The sequence below is a fragment of the Phascolarctos cinereus genome, unplaced genomic scaffold (assembly GCF_003287225.1).
Source record: "Phascolarctos cinereus isolate Bilbo 61053 unplaced genomic scaffold, phaCin_HiC Scaffold_726;HRSCAF=1367, whole genome shotgun sequence".
NCBI classification, from domain to species: Eukaryota; Metazoa; Chordata; class Mammalia; order Diprotodontia; family Phascolarctidae; genus Phascolarctos; species Phascolarctos cinereus.
Window position 1 is genome coordinate 70,557,509 of NW_027556098.1, and position 22,965 is coordinate 70,580,473.

Sequence of the window (22,965 nt, forward strand, 5' to 3'; positions counted from 1 at the left end):
TGGGGAAGTGCAATGGGAAATATTATCTCAATTTTGTAGCTCAGAAAAGGTAAATGACTTGCCTGTGGTCACAAAGCTAGTGTCAGAGATGTCATTTAAAAGCAGATTTTCCTGACTCCATCTTCAATGGTCTGTCCAGTTCAACACCTAATCATTCATTTTGTACAATACATACTCGATAAATGGTTGTGGAATAAAAATGAATGATACTATATTTAATCCTGTCCTATTTGTAAGAACTATTTTAAAAGCATAGGTCTGCTTAAGGTACCAGTGAATTAGTCCTTGTGCCATCATTCTAGTGTTTTGATTTCTTTCTTTTTGCTTTGATGATCAAGACAACCAATAAAAAAGGTTTTAACAAGATTTTCTTGCCATGTTACAAATGGTTGAAAATATAACACATCTATTTAATACAGAATTCTAAATATGGTTCCATATATTTTTCCTTTTTACTATGTAAATGCTCTGCCTTCCTGTTTAACAGGGATTTTCATTAAAATTAACACAATTTTACTCTTTAGTTTCCATAGTTTCTCAACCATCTGTCTCATCTAGAGCTTGTCTATTTCCTGTGCTTTTCTTCTGAGATTGTATAGTCATAAATTACTTTTTTCTCCCCAAAAAGCCCATACATTCACTTTAACTCTCCTGACTGGGTTAGGTTGCAAAAGGCAGGAATTATCACTGTTTGGGCCCTGAGGCAGACAACTAGATTCTTGTACCTCCTACCTCTTCAGCTTCTGAACAGCGTTTCAATAGAAAATATACAAAAGGGAGTCACCCAGCTAAGCATATTTTCAGAATACTTTATTTCAGAAGCATGAATAAAAACGTTACCAACTTTATGTTGCAGAAACTATGAGTACAGCATTTTCACAGATGGTAATGAGAATAGCCGTCTCAGAAGGTGAATTGCTCCTTTTCCAAAACTAACCTCTTCTCCTGCAACATCTATTGCATTTCTAGCTATGTCCTTCATGACCCCCTCTCTTGAATACTTGAACATCTTCAATCTCTGCATAGCCTAAAAAAAAAGCCCTTCTCTGACCCTGTCACTTTCTTTAGCTATTATTCCAGCTCACTTTTTCCCCTTTTAGCCAAATTTCTAGAAAGAGTATCTTATGTTTGTACTTCTTCATTATCCCTTCTCCTCTCAACCACTTACAGACTGACTTCCATCCTCCCTCCACCTCCATTCTGTAAAAGGTCTCCCAAGTCATTAATGATCTTCTTTTGTCATAATCTAGTTTTTAAAATTTATTTTTTTTATCCATCTTCCTTTACCTTTCTTTAGGATTTCACACATGCTCATTTGACATCTTTGATATTCTCTCTTGCCTTAGCTTCTGGGAAACTGCCTTCTCAGTACCCTCCTACCTTAATTGCTGCCTTTTAATTTTTACATTCCTAACCCCAAAAGAAAATGATAATTACAAAAAGTGCTATCTTCCCACTTAAATTTCTCCTAGCATTTTCCATAGACCAGCCATTTGTGCTTCCCTCATTCTCTGTCTCATCATGATTATTTATGTACACGACCTTTTTACCCGTTAGAGTGTAAGCTTCTTTGGACCATGGTTTGTGTGGTATTTGTATCTCGTCAATTCACAAATACCTTGTACTATATGCCCTTGATAAATGTTTCCTGAATCAGAGAATCAATGAACAAATGTAGAGCGCACATTAACGTACTATTTAATGTTTACAAAAGAGACTACAGATAGTATTTGTATTTAATGTTTGCAGCAACCATATGTGGTAGACAATGCAAAAATAATAATCTTCTCCTTTTGTATATGAGGAAATTTAGTTTTGGAGAGTTTAAATGGCTTGAACTAATATTTTTTTGATTGCAGCATACTGTCTTCAGCGTCATTGTAATAATTGTTGTCCATTTGTATAATGCTTTGCAATTGGTAAGTTTGTATTTATAGAAAACCCGCTGAGGTAAAAAGCCCAAGCCTTATCTCCATTTCATAAATGAGGGCACTGAATCTTAGGTAAACTAAAAGAATTGCCCCATCTTCATCTCATGGTTAGTAAGTGATAGGACTGAATGTGGAATCTGGAGTTCTTGACTACAGTCCAGGTCTCTTTCTACTCCAGTCCATCTAGTAATGAGGACAAAAGCAGTGTACCTAAGAAAATAATGCTTACAAAAATAGGGAAAATGTCTTAGAGAATTTTCTCAGATTCTTGCTCCTTCTATTATTTATGACCTTTATTTCTTCCAAGTATCTCTTACCTTATATCCTTTTAATTGACTAGTCAGCAGTGTTCTCTGCATATCAAAGGGCCCAACAGTGTTTGTTCTCAGTTCATTTTGGAAAGCCAATGCATTTTTTTTTATCTTCCCCTCTTTGACATATATATGACTGTAAAAGGAGAGTGGGCTGCCCAGGAAGTGAGACTGAGAGATAATAGGGAGATACACCTGAGTGGTACCTTTGTGCTACCGCAAACATGTAAAGAATGAGAGGGAGGCCTCCAACACATTGAATAAATCCTTTGTGGAAAAACATGGACAAGAATCACACAGGATCAGAGTATGTAGTGTGTTGAGATGGGAAAGGGAGGAAGTGAAGAATGGTGCCATGCACACAGCATTAGATTTGGAACCTGGATTCAAATCCTGGCTCTGCCTGCTCCTTACTTTCTGCATGATCTGGAATGTCACCTCCATTTCTTCCTATGTAAAAAATAGAGGGTTAGAGTAGCTGGACCTCTTAAGGTCCTTTGTAGCTTTAAATTTATGATCCAGTGATCAAATAAAATGCAAATACTAATTGTAGCTTTTCCTGAGAATTATTTTAGGATAGTCATGTAGGTATGAAATTCTGATTTTCAGAGAAGACATTTTCATAAAAACTTACAAAAGATAGTGTATTTACATGTGTGGATATACATATCACTTCTTATCATGACCAAGTCAAAATGTGTTGGTGTTTATTATTATCAATAGTATATTCTTGTGAATATTTTCATTCAATAATTAATGAACAAGCATTTACAAATACAAAAAATGAAACAGCTGATATTCTCTGGGAGCTCAGATTCATTTTGCATTGCTATTCAAGTTCCCACTTAACTTCAGCTGAATTAAGGCTTAATATCTGTATTTAAAAAAGAAAACCTAGTTTCTGGACAAAAATACTTTCTAAGTTCTAAAGCACCATATAGGTGTGAGCTGTTATACTTTTTGCTGTGGAATATGAATATGAATGAGTGAAGTTATATCCAAGTAAGCGTTTTCTTCACTCACTGAAACAGCAACAATCCTGCTATTACTATTATTGCTACTAAAACAACTACTAATACTGATAATAATAGCATATTTGAATGCAAGTATGGAGATGACATCTGCCAAGCTGTGGGGAGAAATTGTCTTCCTCATTTATGGCTATTTAAAATATTTATATTCCAATGAGTATGCCCATTTCCATGAACAATTCTTCCATGATGGATGGGTTTTATTTTGTGTGTTGTTTATGGGTAACATAGTAATAAATTTGTGATGCTAGAATTGTAAAAGACTTATTTATGCTGTTTTAATGAACTAGCCCTGAACCCTTTTTGTTATTAGTCCCTTTTTTTTGTTACATATGGTGCTTAATTAATTGAAGGCTGGTGCAGAGGGGACAGATGGATTATCTAAAAGACATGCTGACATGTTGTGTTTGTATCATATTTAAATATTTTCTAGACCCAGTGATGGTTTTTGATAAACATAGCTTTCTTTCATTTGCCTCTAACTTCCTTCTCATAAAGTTGTTATGTTACACAAAATGATAATATAATATCTAGAAAGGAGAACCTACTTCGGTTTATAATAGCTCATATTTGCATAGTACTCTACTATTTATAAAGTGTTTTCCTCAAAACAACCTTGTGAAGTGGTTAATCTGAGTATTATTATTCTCATTTTATAGAAGAAGAAATTAGAGCTCAGATAAATTAATTGACTTGCCTAAGAGTTACACCATTAGTTAACGTGAGAGCCAGGACTCAGACTAAGATCTTTTCTTTCTTTTTTTTAACATTTGTTTTTGTTTTGTTTTGTTTGTTTTAAGTTTTGAGGTCCAAATTTTGTCCCTGTCTTCCCTCCTACCTCCCTGAGACAGTAAGCAATCTGGTATAGGTTATATATGAGCAATCATGTATAACATTTCCCTATTGGTCATTTTGTACAAGAAGACTGGAAGGAAGGAAGAAAGGAAAAGAAAGAAAGAAAGAAAGAAAGAAAGAAAGAAAGAAAGAAAGAAAGAAAGAAAGAAAGAAAGAAAGAAAGAAAGAAAGAAAGAAAGAAAGAAAGGAAGGAAGGAAGGAAGGAAGGAAGGAAGGAAGGAAGGAAGGAAGGAAGAAAGAAAGAAAGAAAGAAAGAAAGAAAGAAAGAAAGAAAGAAAGAAAGAAAGAAAAGCGGACAGAAAGAAAGAAAGGAAGGAAGGAAGGAAGGAAGGAAAGGAAGAAAGAAAGAAAGAAAGAAAGAAAGAAAGAAAGAAAGAAAGAAAGAAAGAAAGAAAGAAAGAAAGAAAATGTTACAGAAAACATCAATTCTTTCTCTGAAGGCAGATAGCATTTTTCATCAAGTCCTCAAACTAAGCTTTTTCAATACCATCCAATGCTCATTCCATTATATCACCTAGTTCTAAGAAAATCACGTTTCCACAGAAACCATTCATTATATAAAGGGAATAATTTATCTATTTCATGCTGACCAAGACCATGACTGGGGCTAGGCAACAGGAGACTTTACTCAGGGCAATCAAGTGTCCAAGGTCAGGCCTAGTGGGGAGAGGGACCAGAATCAGGATTAGAGGGTCTCTTAGTTAAAGCCCATTGCTGTTTTTTGGATGGGGGTGTTCTTTCAGGTGAGTGATCAAGGCTAAGGAAAATATTCACCATGTCTACATCTTCTGGTGAACTGTGTGTTCTTAGGGATACATCTGCCCCTACATTCTAGGGACTTTTACTTTCATCTATAGTTTTTTCCCTCCCTGCCTTCTGAAACTTTTGTGAGGCCCAGAGCCCAGGAGGTAGGCAAGACGTCCACCCTGTGAGGGGAGATGGAAGGTGTGTTAGGGGTCATATCCCAACCCTCTTCCCTATGCAGTACCTTAAAAGGTACTGAGACCTTCCTTGAAGTAGGTAAGGCAGGAGAGAAGGGAGTTCCTGAATCTCTCAGCCTCAGTTCCCTTAATTAAAGCTTTTTTCTCCCAAGATGCTTAAACTTTCCCAGGGAGTGGATTGGATGAGAGTAAGGCTGATTTAGGAGTTAGAGTATGTCTTGAAGTACTTATGGGGCACCCTTCCTACTTAGCTGTTTGTCCTTTGTCCTTTGTACCAGGAATCATTGATGTGAAAGAGCCAGTTCTCTATCCCCACAGAGGAAGGCCAAGTTCTAACAACTTAGTTAAAAGCAAAGGCAGCTAGATGGTGAAGTGGATAGAGCACTGGGCCTGGAGCAAGGAAGTTCAAATCCAGATACTTACTCTTTGACCCTGGGCAAGTCACTTAACCCTGTTTGCCTCAGTTTCCTCATCTGTAAAATGAGTTGGAGAAGGAAATGGCAAACCACTCCAGGATCTTTGTCAAGAAAACCCTAAATGGGATCATGAAAAGTTGGACATAACTGAACAACATCAGCAAAATTAAAAGCAATGGAGTAGGAGAGGTCAGGAGAACTAGGTTCTAGACTTTTCTCTGTCATTAACTTTGCTAGGTTTCCATCAAGGGAGTTGGGCAAACTGGTCTCTCACTTCTCTAGTTGTCTGATCCTATAAGATTTTGAAATCTTTTTTTTTGGTTTGTTTTTTTGGTTGGGCAATGGGAGTTAAGTGACTTGCCCAGAGTCACACAGCGAATAAGTGTTATGTGTCTGAGGCCAGATTTGAACTCAGGTTCTCCTGAATCCAGGCCAGTGCTGTATCCACTGCGCGACCTAGCTGTCCCCTGATCCTATAAGATTTTGGTTCCATTTGGCTCCACCTTAGCTCAGCTTCATGAATTTGCTCATACCTTTGGGCAAGTAATTTCCCTTCTTTTGGGGCTTCAGCAAAGTTTAACTGCCTAGATATTTCTAAGATCACTTCTAGTTCTCAAGTGATACTTCAAAGGTGTTGTTTTGTCTTGTTTGTTTTTGGTAGTGGTGGGGGAAATGAGAAACGAGCAAAAGTAGTTCTCTAGTTGCTGGGAGAGTCACTCCAACGCAGCCTCCAGTTTTGAATAATTGGGCTTCTTGAAGCTTAAATGACCTTAGGACTTGGTCATCAAGAATAATGATTTAAATAGGAAGTTAACTCAATGGTCTGATTCCACTGGGAGTAAGAAGGTGGGCAGCCTGCCCAGCAGTGGCTTCATGCTGTGGGGGTCTTTGTCTACTCCCCAGACCTACCATTTAAGAGTACATTTCAACCTGCTTACTTTTGACAGATAATGGTTTGTGGTCCTAGCACCAGGTGATAAGATTCCTCATTACAACTCTGGTGATGAAGAAGATGAAATGATGACTACAGGATGTTTTACATTCACTCATTGAGAATCTGTGCTCCATATTTTTATTGCTATATGAAATTTAACTGTTTCATGAGCTATGAGTAAAATTAGATTGTAAAATTGCAATTCCAATTTTCTTTTCAACTTGTCTGTTACTGTTTAGACGTTCTAGGGAAAGAGATAGCACAGTACCTGGCGTATAGAAAGAATTTCATAAATGCCTTTTAACTCGACTTATGATAAGGAACTCCCAGTTGAGGAAACTCACTCTACCAATACAAGGTAGTATCTTCTCTGCAAAATATGGTCTTAGAGAATACCCTGGAGCACTGAGGCATTAAGGGACTTGACCAGGGTCTCATAGCTAGTATATATCAGAGGCAGAACTTGACCCCAAGTATTCCTATTTTTGAGGTCAATCCTGAGAGATCTATCTATGCCATGCTGCCTCTCAGCTGCATTCTAATATTTCTAAATGTCAGAGGCTATGACTAAGGAGGGAGAATTATATTCAGGCAGTAGAATGCTCTTTAAAGAGTACTGTCGGGGCAGCTAGGTGGCGCAGTGGATAGAGCACCCGCCCTGAAGTCAGGAGGACCTGAGTTCAAATCCGGCCTCAGACCAAACACTTGACACTTACTAGCTGTGTGACCTTAGGCAAGTCACTTAACCCCAATTGCCTAAAAAAAAAAAGTACTGTCTCATTTCTCTTTGGGGAAGGTTTGTTGTGCAGCTGTTTAGGCATGATCAACTCTTCATGAAGTCATGAACTTGTCCATGGGGTTTTCTTGGCAAAGATATTGGAGTGGTTTGCTGATTCCTCCTCTAGTATTCCTTCCCATTTTACGGATGAGGAACTGAGGAAAATAAGGGTTAAGTGACTTGACCAAGGTCACACAGCTAGTAAGTGACTGGATTTGAACTCAGATCTTCCTGACTCTGGGTCTGGTGCCCCATCCGTTATACCACCTAGATGACCCATTGAGGAAGGTTATCCTATTTTTTAAAAAACGTAACCTACTCTCAGGGGTACATATTTCTTCTGATCTGGGAATTAGAAGGCCTGGATTAGAAGGCAGCCCTTTTGTGTTGCACCACTTTGGGCCCACCATCTAATCCATGGTCTTTCCCAATCTGAGTCTAAAAGCAAGCACTTCGTTTATTGATCAATCAAGAATTTATTTCACAGTAATTCTATAGTAACTTTTTAGAATCTCTTATAGTTTTCTTAATCATAAAACACAACATTTTGAGACATTATCATTACTTGTTACACATTATTCCCTTTCACACAAGTTCTGCTCTCTGGAATGGGATTCTTTAGCTTGTTATGTATAATCCATGAACTAAGGAGGAGCTGAGTCTCAAGAAGACAGGATTGTTTCTTCTTACTTCGAGGAAAAGCTATTGTGACAGGTAGCGAGTGGTCTCAAGAGCAAGAAATAAACAGAAACCTGAAATCTGGACAGGGTTCATTTTGGGGCCTGGGGTTTTTTGTTTTGTTTTCATTGTTGTTTTATTTTGCTTTTTGTTTTTTGATGCAAGAGAGTGACAAGATGGGAGCTAGTGGCCAGGTGGCTCCAGATATGAGTCCCATTAATTCCCACAGCAGTCTTGTTGCGGGTTTACAGGGTGCTGGGAAGAGAGAGGGTGAGCAGGAGATTGTATTTGAGTCAGGTGAGCAAGAGAAATGAGGAAGAGACGAATGTCATAGAGACAAAGTAAAGACAGCAATGGTTGGTTTTGAGAGTGAGTGGATATATTTTAACTGCTATAACCTCAATTTGTTGATGGTAACTGAGCTAGATGAGGCCAGAGCTAGGTATATACCTGAGAAAGTGGGGTAACTCTCCCTGGACTGAGAATTCATGCAGATGAAAGGTTTCTTCCTACTCCCTCTTCCCTAAGCCTCCCACACACTTTCTATATGAAAGAGTGGTTGTCTAATTCAAAATGTTTCTGTTCTTTAAATTTGTTCATATTTCCTGATTTAATTAGCACATTGTTGGCTGCTTACTGTAGATAAAACATGATCAAGCAATTTGCTTTTCGTGTTTCATTATTCATGAATAAGAAGTTACCAAAGAGAATATCCATTGACTGTGCTTATAGATGAAAGTGAATCATCAGTAAATCTGGATATTGACTAAGGGATCAGGAGTATAACTGAAAAGAATGATAATGATTTATTAATTTTGATGAATATCCCCAAATGGGTGAAGCTATGACCTTAGACAAGTGAGGCAATGGTCATTGCCATTTTTGGGAAGGCTGGGCAGGAAAAGTATACTGCCTTCTGTATTTGCTTCTTACCTTGCCATGCAGAGAAATCTCTCCAAAGGGATGGAGTCTAGGGTGGTGACTAAAAAGGAGATTATACTCTATAGGGGAAAGAAAGGAATGTCTGTACTGGTCAGGCTGGTACCACCCCAGTTCCAAGGTTGGGGGCCATAAGAGGGAGTGAGCCATTCATTTTTACCCTCAAACAAATCTCCAAACTCTAATATTGACAGTGCAAAGGATGCATATATATCTACTTTGAATATATTGATATATGTACATGATGCTACCTATCACTATATTGTAAGCTTCTTGAGGGGAAAGATTTTCGCTACTGCATGTATACCTTCAGTACCTAGAGTAGTTCCCTGCATGTATGAGGCCCTTACTGATGCCTGTTGTTGTTTTTTTCTAAGCACCTAGCTTAGAATTTTCATACATCTGCCACTTTGTGCCAAATTGTCCAACTTCCCAATGTGTACCCGTAAATCTTCCCTTTTTACTTGGCATTTCACTACCCAGAATAGTTAGTGTCATCAGGAAGCTCTGATTTCACAGTGTATTCTCTTCTTTAGATTATTTTTTATGTGATAAAAAACAGGCCTAACACTGATCCCAAAGGAATCTCACATCTTATACTCCTCTTTGCATAAAAGATAACCAAACCAAACCAAACAAAGATAATTCAGTTTGTTTCAAAGAACTTTATAACTGATAATGTGAGTAAGGCCATTGTCATTTTAGAGAATGAGGCTAGCTAAAGTGATTAAAGAATTTACCCAAGGTCACCCACCTAATTAATGAAGATGGATTTGGGATTAAAACTCAGTATTCCTGCCTTTCTGCTTTCTTTTTTTTTCACTTTCCACTAAAACATGCTAACCTTATTCTAAATTTTCACACCTGAAATTATGAATTAACTTATAATGAACTTATAACTGAAGAAAACTTTGTTCTTTAACTATATGCATTCAAAAACACTGTCAGATATATTTTAAATATCCTTTTCCTTTCTCCCTAACAAATCTTTTATAGTTGTATTTCAAGAATAAATATAGAACTCAAGTGTAGGTAGTGAAAAAGAGGGAGAAAAAAGCTTCAGGAGAGAGATATGCAATCAGCTCATTAATTTCATCATTGCCCATGAATAAAATGTGAAGACTCTTTCTCTGCAACATTGTAGGATGGTCATATGATCCCTGGGATTAAAATCGGACATTTCTGGATATACATATGTCTGGATCCATGCTGATTCCCATGTTGTCATTCTCTGCCTGAGGACCAGTTATTTATTTTCTTTTATTATCTGACATCTATTAACTACACAAATGAGTTAAGACATTTCTATGATGGACTTCTGTAAAAAGAAAAACGTAAATCTGGTTAGCTCTTCAATTATAGCACTGCACAGATTGGCTGTGTTTATGAGCCTATATTTTATTATTATTTACTTTTATAAGTCAGTTATATCTCTTATAAACTCAGTCTAACAGTATGGACCTTAGCGGCTATACACTACAAAAATACATGTAGTTGAACAGAACTGTTGAACTATCCAAAATACATATAATGGGATAGAACTCTATGGTGATATGGCAGGTGTTGCTATGTGTTGCTCTTTGGAATTATTGCCAAATTAGCCTTGTTTCTACCTCTGTCAATGGTCACAACCGGTATACTTTCATAGGCAGTTAAGTGGCACAGTGGACAGAGTGCTGGGCCTGGAATCAAAAAGAGCTGAGTTCAGATATGGCCTTACTAGTGATGAGACCCCAGGCAAGTAAGTTACTTAACTGCTATTTGCCTCACTTTCCTCATCTTTAAAATGGGAATAATGACAACACCTACCTGCCCAGATTGTAGTGAGGATCAAAGGAGATAATAATTGTAAAGCACTTAGCACAGTGCCTGGCAAACAGTAAATACCATATAAATGCTAGCTGTCATTATTGCTTTATTTTTGACATCTTTCATTTTCCATATTTTCTTCTGCCTTGTCAAAACTTCCAAAGTATAGGATTTGTTTTCTTCTTTGCTTTTTGAATAGGTTTCTGTAGTTTCCACTAAGTGTGCCAGTTGTGTTAATAAATTCCATTATTTTATTTTATTTTATTTTATTAAATAATAGAATCTGTGAACACTGGTCGGAACTTCCTGGTTTATTATGAATCCATTTTAGTTCCTTGTACAGCAACTATTTTCTGAAATAGTCTTACATTTATGTATATAATGCTGTATTAATTTTTGATTAGCTCATATTTAGATCCTCTTTGCTAAGGTGCAAACTTATCAAAATCGTGATACTTTTATTTTCATTTTCCTTATTAGATTGCAGATTTCATGAGGGCAAGAACCATGTTTAATTATTTGGGTTTAACCCATTTGGATTTGAATGATGGGAACTACTAATGGTGATTGACCTATTCTCCTATCAATTATCTGACCCCACCAGAAACTGGGAACTTCTAAAGTTAACTCAGCCCTAGCTCACCAAACTAATAGAACCCAGGCTAATAAATAACAGCAATATCAGCAACAATTCACATTTATATGATGTTTTAACATTTGCAAAATACTTCATACACATTAACTCATTTTAGGCTCACAGTAAACCTATGAAGTGGGAACTATAATTATCTTCGTTTTAGAGATGAGAAAACTGAAGTTGAAGGAGTTAAGTGATTGGCCTAAATAAAGTTTGATAGAGCTAATAAATGTCTAAATAGTAAACATTTAATCAGAACAGAAAAGTAGTATTAGCCACATTCTCAAATGAATATCTTTTCAGAGGGTTTTAAGAGTCAAAATCCTCTAAACTTATTTTACTAGTAGTAAGTGCACAGGCTCAGATTTTCTCTGAAGCTGGAAAACACTCTTGGATGGTCCCAGGGTACAGGACTTCCATGGGCCTAGATCTACGAGCACCTGCTTGCCTTGCTCCTTTCCATGTATCCAGACTGTAACCCATCTCCTCTCCATGTAGCTGCTATAAACATTTTAGAACATATAGAAATGCCAATCAATTGGGGAATAGTCGAACAAGTTGTGGTATATGATTGTGATGGAATACCACTATGCTTTAAGAAATAATTTCAATGACTTCAGAAAAACATGGAAAGACTTGAATGAAGTAATGAAGAGTAAAATGAGCAGAACCAAGAGAATATTGTATTCAGTAACAACAATATTTTTTTAAGAATGACTTTCAACAAAAAAGTCATTTTGACTATTATAAATACCCAAATTAACTTTAAAGGATGTATGAGAAAAGATGCTATTTGAATCCAGAGAGCCTTTACCTGGTACTGAGCATTAAAACCAGAGTATATAAGTTGTTGTTATTTTTGTTTTTCAGTAGTGAGTTATGTTTGATTATTTTTTTTACTACTAATTAATCTAAGCCTAACATGATATTGCATCATTCAGATATGCAGTGATGGGAGTGAGCTGGTCATCTGTCCTACAGGTGTCACACTGTCCCACAACTTTATGTGACTAACCAATTAATTAAAAAAAAATTTCCTAAAAATCTAAGACAGGCCTCAGAATTGGATCATTTTGGCAACATATGACCCTCAAACCATATATTGGATAGCTAGGAGATTAAGGAGATAATGGTTAATCAAACAGTCAATGGTAAATTTTAAAGCAAGGAGGGATGGACTTAAGACTGTGGATAAGGGAAAGACTTTTTTGGCAGTGGCACTTTTGATCATTAGAAAATGAGGTGAAGATAGAAACTTGTGATAGCCCAGGAATAAAATGACCAGATATGTTAGAGATTTATTTATAGGAAGAACAGAAGGGAATATTTTGAAAACTGAAGCTATGCCAATGTAAGGCACCCATGAGCAAGTACATTATGTTTACTTTAGCTCCAAAGACCTCTTTTTCTGTTGTCAATTTCACACATCAATATTGTGCAAAAGGAAATACAATGTGCATATGGTTAAGTGGATGTACTAGGCTTCTTACAGGTTTCACAGAGACATGTTTTCAAAATTTTGAATGATAAGCTTTGGTTCACTGAGTTCACATATGGGAAATTTCCAACATATTAAATTAAATAGACCCTTCCAGAATTCCTTTTGCAAATATCAGTATTTAAAATATGTTCTCATTTAAAAATGTTGTACCAACTTTATTTGTGAACTGTACGTGGTCTTCAGTAATTTGACTCAGATATAATCCCTTGGCAACGTCCAGCTGTCACTTATGTTGGCCTTACACGGCCTGCTGGCTAGTAAGGAGAGATGCAATAAGGGAAGAAAGCCCATTCAACAGACCATTTTGACTGTCTCCATCATATACCCAAGATCTCTTTTGGCCAGAAACCTTCACTTGCTGTGAACAGACTGATTAAAGCAGGACATTTGGATGAAATGTCATCCCAGTCTATAATATTTTTTTTTATTAAGAAACCTTCACCCTTGCATGATTAAACTAGTCTGTTTCTTCCCAAAATGGTGTTGACCTTGTTTAAATGAGGCTATGTCTATCGTCATGAAATGAAGTGTATAATTTGCAAAACCTATGCTGGCAGATTTGCAAATAGCTTATTATGCTTTTATAAAAAATGAAATCAAGCCTTTTTTAGATTTACTAATATAGCAAACTGTTACTGATTCAGACCAATTTTGGAAATGATAAATCAAAATTTCATTCTTTTCAATGATTATTTATTAAGATCCAGGCATTATATGTCAATGTAAGAATAAAGCATTGACTTAGTTCAAAAAGACTAAACTATAGACTATTTTAAAAAGATGTTCAGATCCATATCAACATAATAAAAGTTATTTAATGCTGTAGAATGTTATTGTATAGTAAGAAGTAGTGAATATGAAGAATTCACAGAAACATGTAAAATTAGCATAAACTGATAGAGTGATGTAAACAGAACCAATGGCTACAATAATACAAATGAAAAGGTCATTGAAAAGAAGTAGAACTCTGATAATTGAAAGCCAATCAAGTTTCTGGAGAATTAATTATGAAACATACCCCACCCCAAATAACAGAGATTAAGAGTACCACTAAAACAGAATATTTTAGGCATTGTTATGTGTGATCACTGTTTTGTTTTTTATTATTATTTTCTGTCATAAGGGATACTTCAAGCTATGTGGGGTAGGGGTTTAGAAAGGTAACCTTAGGGCTGACACTGCCCAGGAAATCCACCCTCTCCTCTATCTGAGAGGTTGGAGTTGAGGGATTCCAAGTATATACATCCTCTTAGTTCTCCTCTTCACAGCAGCCTGTGAAGTTAAGCCACTGCTTCTTTATGGTTGGGGCCAGGATATTTTGAGCCCAAGAACTCTCTTCCCTTGCCATATGGATGAGAGCATGTGTAACTCTCCTGTACCTCTGCCCCAAGGCAGTCATTAGTGCCTCCTAGAGAGTAAGAGGCTGGACATGTTCCTAGGTTCTACATCCCTCTGATCCCTGCTCTTCTCTCAGGATGTCTCTAGAAAAAATGTAGTCTTCATTTGAATACTGTCATTTACCATCCAAAAAAGATGGGTTGCTTCTCCTATAACAATCCATTCCGTAACTGTTCAATACAACTAGTTTCATCCCTAATCACAGTGACCCATTACTCGGAGGGCATTTAGGGACATATTGTACCCACTAAAGGAAGATACATCCGAAAGTACTAAACAAAGGCCAATCACCTTATAAGTTCATCCCCTTTACAAACATATAACTATGAGAGAACATGTAAGTAATGAGCATAAATTCAAAGAATAGTGTTATATTAAGCCTCAAATGTAATAACTCCAGTAAAAGAATATGGTTCAAGAAACTATGAATAGACTGTGTGATCAGTAGACTTTAATTTGAATTATTGCTTTTACCATTTCTTTTCTGGGTAATCTTGGACTATCCAGTTGGCAACATCTCAGTTTCGCCATGTGGCAAAGTGAGAAAATAACAATAGCTGTTTGTGAGACATTAATAATGTTTTAAAAAAATCTTTGGCCTGTGTAAAACGTAATTAATACATACATACATATATACATATATATGTATCTTTAGTTTTTCAAAGGGTGTCTCCAAACAACATTCATTTTATGTTATAATTTTTTTTTTCCCTTTCATTAGTTGAAAAAATACAGAGTCAATGGGATGAAGTCCAAGAACATCTTCAGAGGAGGAGACAGCAGCTGAATGAAATGCTGAAAGATTCTGCCCAATGGTTAGAAGCCAAGAAAGAAGCTGAATGGACCCTGGAGAAGGCCAAAGCCAGGCTAGAGTCATGGAAAGAGATTCCCTACACAATGGAAGGAATCAGAAAACAATCCACAGAAATCAAGGTTGGTATCTGACATTATTTTTAAAGTTAAAGGTAGATGAAATTATATTATTGGTAGACATTGAAAGGTTTGTAAATAAATTATGTTAATGGGAATTTACCAAAGTCCTTCAATGAAAACTAATCTATTAATGAAGCAGAATAGGGTAAACTACAGAAGTGGAACAGTGGGACTAAAATAAAATAGTTTTGATTTTGAGAAGACGAGCCAAATATTCCTCTGATCCCTTATGTGATGACTTCCATCTCACATGGGACACATGTCTCCCCTGAGAGAAGGCAGCAGTGTGTTCCACATGCCCCAAAGGACTTAGCCCCAAGCAGGGATTCTACCATTTGCTGATGCTACCTTGTCTCCAGCCTCCTCACCTGTGTAGGTTCAACTTCTGTCTCCTGTTGCACCCTTTCCTGCCTATGACACTCTCAAACCATAAGTGTTCCTCAGGGTTCTGTCCTGGACCTTCTCTCCTCCCTCTATACCACCTCACTTGGTGATCTCATCTGTTCCCATGGATTTAATTACCATCTCTATGCCAATGATTCTCAAATTTATTGGTCCTGTCCTAACCTCTCTGCTGACCTCCAATCTTGAATCTCCAACTCCTTTCAGACATTTCAAACTGGATATCAGTAACCATCTCAAACCCAACATGTCCAAAACTGAACTCATAAATCCTCCCCACCCCGTTCTACCTTCCCTGTTACGGTAGAAGTCAATGCCATCCTCCCAGTCCCTCAGACCCACAGCCTAAGAATCACAGCGTAGGCTTCATCATTATCTTTTACCCCCCAAATTTATTCTGTTGCCAAGGATTGTCAATTTCACCTTCACAATGTGTCTTAAATATATTCACTTCTCTCCTCTTGAAACAGCCACCACTCTGGTACTAGCCCTCAGCATCTCACACCTGATCTATTATAATAGCCTGCTGGTAGGTCTGCCTGCCTCGAGTGTCTCCCCACTCCAGTCCATCCTTTGCCTCACTGGGGCCCACTCATGATTTATTGCCAGAGATAGGGTCTTTGGGATGGAGAGAGATGTGGTCCTAAGACTGGGGTCCAAGCACCCCATCACAATCAGCCACTCAAGTGATATTCCTAAAGAACAGATCTGACCATGTTAGATCCTTATTTAGTAAACTCCATTGGCTCCATATTGCCTCCAGGATTAAATGCAAGTGTTCTGTTTGGCATTCACAGCCCTTCATAACCATTCCATGAACATGGACTGGTTCTATGAACAAGACACTCAGTCTCTCAGTTCTAGGCGTTCTCTCTTGCTGTCCCCTCTGCTGGTAATGCTCTCTCTCTCTCCTTACCTCCATTTACTGGCTTCACTGGATTCCTTTAAGTCTCATCTAAAATCCTATCTTTTAGAGTAAACCTTCCCCAACCATTATTAATTCCAGTGCTTTCTCCAGGTTAATTTATTCCCTACTTATCCTACATATAGTTTGTTTTTATGCATTTGCTTCTATATTGTCTCTCTCATTAGATTGTAAACTCTTTCAGGACAGGGACTGTCTTTTGCCTCTTTTTTTATCTGCAGGACTTAATATAGAGCCTAGCACAAAGCAGGTGCTTAATATATAGTAGCTATGTGGTATAGTGTATAGAACACCAGGCCTGGAGTCAGGAAGACCTGAGTTCAAATCTTGTCTCAGACACTTATTAGCTGTGTGACCCCAGGCAAGTCACTTAACTCCATTTGCTTTACTTCCCTCATCTGAAAAATAAGCTGGAGAAGGAAATGGCAAATTATTGGTATCTTTGCCAAGAAAACCCCAAATGAGGTCCTGAAGAGCTGGACATGAATGAAATGACTGAGCAGCAATTATAAATGTTTATTGATTTATTGTTTTAGAGTCAAAGTATCTAAATTTACATCCTCATTTGCTCTTCTCTTATGACCGTGGACAAGTCACTTCGCCTAATAGGGATTTACTATCTATAAAGTAAAGAGGTTGAACTCAATTATATTTATGGTCCATCTTATTTTTAAATCTATGAGTCATTGACAATCAGTATTAAAATTTAAGTTTATCTCAATTATCTGAATATTTAGGGAAATACTTTTTGGCAACTTGAATTATCCTAATTGACCTTTGATTCATCACTTTTCTTTTCGAAAATTTTTTTCAGATAACTTTGCAAATAGTTAGACTATTATGCATTATTCCTTTTAAAAATACATTTTATAGATGTAGTATGGTAGAGCTTTTACAAAGGTATGTTTTCTTCTGAAAGTTTAATAACACATATACAAACTTACTACACACAACATGGGGAAAGCATAATCTCCATCCCCCTTTGATCTATGTTAGCATCTGAGGAGGGGAAGAAGATTAGATTCATAGTTTAGCTCAGTTTCCTTACAGCACAGTATCAGTTCTGAATGTAAACATCCCTTCATCTCGAGTCCCAGACACTTTGGCTTCTCAGGGCTTCCCTACTGGGCAGGTGGCTGCAACACTCCACCTGCAACCTTGGCTCCAAGGTCACAATGGCTTAAAGTTCTAGCTCTATCTGGATCACCTCTGGAGCCTGAAGCAAAGAAAAAGTAACACAGCACCACTACAACCATGCCCAGGCCCATGGCTCTGGAGTAAAATGGAGAATAAGGAAAGGCAAGTGCCTCCCCTCTTACTGGTTCAGTTCATGGCTACAGCCAAAAGATGATGGCAAAGAGACCAAAGCGCTCAGAGTCACAGGTTTTAAGATGCAGGCAGCCAATTAAAGAAGGTTACACCCACCTACCTGGGGCTCCATGTTAGCCAAACTAGGCATACTCAAAACAAATGCCTGGTTTACACAGTGTCATTTGGTTATATTTCCTAGTGTATGCCTTCTTTTGCATCCCAGAAAGTGATGCGTTATAATAAAAAATTAAGATCAAAAATAAAAATGATAGCAAGAACTTCCCAACACGTCAAAAAAAGTCTGACATTATATGCAGTGTTCCACAATCAAAGTACTTCACCTCTATAGAGAATTAGGGGAAATCCTTCTTATATCTACTCTTTGGTCCCAAGCTTCATCATTATAATTTTATAATGTTCAATTTTGATTCCTTGTTCTTTCTCTCTTCATTTTTTATATTCATTGTGTGTACTGTTTTCCTGATTCTTCTTACCTCACTCTTCATAAGTTCTTATGTCTGTATTCAACATGGATGTTGTTTCTTTTTTAATTTTGTTTTTAATTTATGAAATTAAGCATTTTCATAACATAATACAATAAAAGAGATGATTGTATGTGAAAATGCAAATCTGCTATTACTTTCAAATACACAACAAAATTATCATGCAATTTTTTTCTTCCCTTCCCCACCTCTCCCTATCATTAGATACAAATAGAGGGGTGTGTGTGTGTGTGTGTGTGTGTGTGTGTGTGTGTGTGTGTGTGTAAAATTATTCTATACATAATTCTATTATTTCTTTCTCTGGATGCAATGTTCTCTTGGTTCTTGCTCATTTTGCTCTTCATTATTTCATGCAAGTCTTTCCATGTTTTTCTAAGATCATTGAGCTCATCATTTCTTATAGCAGAGTACTATTCCATCACAACATATACCATAACTTGTTCAGCCATTCCCCAATTAATGAGCATCCCTATATTCATAAAATGTTTATAGCAGCTCTCTTTGTGGTGGCAAAGAACTAGAAATTGCAGGAATGCCCTAGGCATTTTCCTGAAGAGACAGCCAGAGAAAAACTTCCATTCTTTCTAACCCCTCTAGAATGCAGTGAGACTTTCCCTAGTATTGAGCATTAAGGCAAGAGTATGCAATTGTTGTTGTTGTTGTTGTTTTTTCAGTAGTGGGTCATAGAATCAGAAATCTACTTATGTTTGATGATAATTTTTTTGTTTACTGCAAATTAATACCCGATAAGTGGTTATCCAATCTCTGCTTAAAAATCCTTAATAATGGAATCCTTTTAGTACCATGGAAAGAGTGCTAGGTTTGACACAAGAGCATCCTTTTTGAATTCTGTTTCTGCTAGTGATCATTTGTATAACTCTGGAAAAGTCATGTAACTTTTCTGGGTCTTAGTTTACTGATATGAAAAATTAAGGAGTTGGACTAGATCACTGGTGTCAAACTCAAATAGAAACAGATGCCATTAATTAATGGCCCTGCAGGCCACTTATTAACTTAGCTTTATAATGTGTTATTTGTGTTATAATGCATTTTTACTTATTTTGTTAAGTATTTCCCAGTTGTATTTTATTCTGGTTTGAGCAGCACTTGGAAAAACATAGCCCACAGGTATGTGTTAGATATTTCTGTACCAGATGACTTTTGAGGTCCTTTCCAGCTCTAAATTTACAACCAATGACCATGATGTTCTGAAGATAACCAAATCCACTTTTCTAATCTCTCTCATTCTTAGGATATTTTTCCTAATATCTACCCTAAATTTAACTTCCTACAACTGTCACCCATTGCTTTTGATTCTTTCCTTTGAAGCCAAACATAATACATCTAATCCTTCTTCCACATGAGATGATATACCAATATCATTTCTCAAAGTTAGTATCTGATTGGATAGATGAACAAAGAAAAAAGCTATAAGGAACAACTTGAGCTATGATTGTATATTGTAATCAAAGTCAAAACCAAAAATGGTAGAAAGGTAAAACAAAACCTGAGGATTTGACTAGCATCCTTTGCATAGTACTTAATGTTCACAAGGCAACATTAAGATTCATATTCTTGATCACGTGTACCTATAACTAGTCATTTTAGTTGTACTAATTAATAACTAGTCATATAGTTGTTGAGTAGAAAATACACTGTTTTTAAAATCAGGAAAACAAGGTTCAAATCCTAGCTTTGCCACTTATTATTTGTGTGATCTTGGACAATTCACATAATTTCTTTGGGCCTGTTTCCTCTTCTAAAAAATAAGAAGTTGGAATAGATGACCTCTCTGGTTCTCCTCTCTCTATATCTATAGGGGGGGGATGGAAGATGAAAATTTGACTTATGAATTGTACACCAGGGTATGGAGCAATGACAGAGAAATAACTGTAATACAAAATATATAGTGATTATTACATGAGATTGTTATGAACAAATTGCATTCCAGCTCCCAGAAAGAAAAAAGAAAAGATTTCTAGCTGGTTGAGGTTTAGGGAAGGCTTCATGCATCAGGAGGAGTAGAATTTAAGGTAGGTTTTGAATGATAGGTAGGATTCGAACAGTCAGATATGGGTCAGCAAAGGGCAGTCCTGCTGTATAAAAGGAGAAAGAAACATACACCTGGCTACTTGGACAAAGTAGCAGAGGCATCATTGAGGTTCTCTGTCCCATAAGATAAATGGGGGAAAATCACATGAGATTTTCCACCCTATCATAATTTCTGCCAAGAAGTACATTTGTGAAAGGAGTCCTTGGAGACAGCATCAAGATAGACATAGCCAGTCTGTCCTGAATTTTCTTATCTCTACTTATGAATCCTGTGACTATAAGTTCTAGACTTTTTATATTGAATGAGAATAGAAGGGCACAAGCTTAGAAGCCTCCAAGACAGTAGTATTGTCATGGAGTATTGCTTTATCTTTTGGACATCATAGTGCAACTCTTTATCACCTCTTTTCTAGTAAATGGGGGTGAAAGCGTCTGGATGTACAACATAGCAGGGGCCTCATTGGTGAACTTAGTTGTAGGAAATTGGAGAAAGAAAAGAGAGAGAGCTGACAGGTAGGTTGGCAATAAAAATAAGAGCAGGATGGATGGCATGTTTGAGTAGGAGGAAAGGGAAAAGGAAGTTTGTTGTGTGAGGAGTGTTAACCCCTGAAAGGTATCTAAAATGAAAGCAAGACTGGAGAGGCCCCCACAACTCTTAAGATCTCATCTTCTTTGCAAATGGCTCCAAAATATGGAAAGGATCAGATTGCAAGAGGAAAGGAAAACTCAGGCTCTTGAATTGCACTGCTTTAAACATTTCAAACTTAATTAAGCTAGAATTATTTTAAAATAATCATTCTATTCAGCTTTTTGAAATGAAGGATTTGCCCTTGAATAAGAAATCTGTGTATATATATATATATATATATATATATATATATATATTCCAAAATGGAATGTATTTTTTTAGCTCAGCATTACCCAAAGAAACAAACTTTTGTTTACTTTTTAGGGGATCTTTTGTTTCAGGTAGATTGGCAGGTAGATAGGTAGGTAGATAGATAGATAAATAGATAGATAGATAGAAAGATAGCTATAATGCCGTATTCTTTGAACCAAGTAAAACCACAGCCAAATTTAATCTACAAATAACAGAAGATAACCATGGAAGTAATACTTTTCCCTTCCAATGGATGACATTATTAATCTCCACTTTCACAATCAGGTATCTGTTCAGTTTGAAGAAAACAAGAGAGAAAAAAGAATAATGTAAGCATGGGAAACAGCTCAAATTACACTTGTTGATAAAGAGTCCTTTCCTGCGGTAGAAATCATCAAGTATAAGCAATTGAAAAGTATAAACAATTTAATATCATGCTTGGTGTGGGAGATAGCAATTTTTTCTATTATTTGGAAACAAGAAAGTAAAGCAGTCTTATGTGATGAATAAAAAATGTAAATTGTTTTCAAATTACAGTGATACTTGGCACTGACTTTGATGTGGGAGAGAGATTATAGATGACAAGAAAAATGAAAGATGGCTCATTGTCCATAAATTAAAATCAACTCTTAATTGCCTAAGCCAATGGAAGAGAATGCTAGCACTGATGATGGAAAACACTGGATAATTGGTCTTGCCTCCTTGTGGCAATAGCAGCAGGTTCTAAGTTTCCCAGTAACAGAGAAGAGGCCAACTTCAGCCTGGATCTAGGAACTGAGGCTGCTGAATCCAGATGCATTCTTCATAGCTCTTCCCTATCATAACCCTCCTTAGAAGATTGTTCTTTTCCTAAGTTTGTACCTTCTGGCTATAGTATTGTTTCCAAATCAATCAAGATTTGGATTCAGAGCCAAGAGACCTGATTTTAATTCTCAGACATTCTGCTCCTCGTGTGACCTCTGACAAGTCACTTAATTTTTCCAGGCATCAGTTTCCACATCTGTCAAGAGGAAAAGTTGAGAGAAAGGATCTCAAAGGCCCCATATCTATGTCCTAGGATCCTATGAAATAAAATCTTAGTCAGTAAACGAAAACCCAGTTGTGTGACACTAGCAGTAAGTAGTCACTTTACAGAAGAGAAAGCAAACCTATTAAAAGCCCATTCTGGGAGCAAAGTGGCAATGAGACAGGGCCATTGACAGTAGTATTTCAGTATTCCCGGAGGTCACATGTTCAGTCAGCAAATCAACAAACATCCAAAAAAGTGCACCTATTATGTGACAGGGACTAGACTATGAATGGGAATAGATAAACAAAAACAAAATAGTCCCTGCCATCAATGAGCTTGGATTCTATCAAAGAGAACTACATGCAGGCAATTAGGTTGCACAGTGGATGAACACTGGACCTGGAGTTAGGAAGTTCTGAGTTCAAACCTGGTCTCAGACATTCACTAGCTATGCTACCCTAGGCAAGTAACTTAACCTCTGCTTGACACAATTTTCTGATCTGTAAAATAGGAAAAGTAATAGCACCTACCTGTCAGGGTTGCTGTGAGGCTCAAATGCGAAAATTTTTGCAAAGTGCTGAACTCCATGCCTAGCACATAGGTGCTATAAAATGCTAGCCATTATCATTAATTATTATTAATTATTATCATATAAAAGTAAATACAAAATATGTACAAAATAAACAAGGTAATGTGGAGAGGAAGGTATTAGGGGTTGAGGAGATAAGGAAATGTCTCACATGAGAGGTAGAACTTGGGGTGGGCTTTGAAGGAAACTAAGAATTCTAAGA

General features: G+C 36.9%; 1 protein-coding gene across 1 annotated transcript in view; it reads left to right on the plus strand.

The window, feature by feature from the left end:
* DMD (dystrophin) overlaps window positions 1-22,965 on the plus strand; it is a 1,828,382-nt gene that overhangs the window by 1,190,496 nt on the left and 614,921 nt on the right. Inside the window, 1 exon segment of the mRNA XM_078146592.1 lies at window positions 14,881-15,092. Coding sequence (XP_078002718.1) covers window positions 14,881-15,092 — 212 coding nt within the window.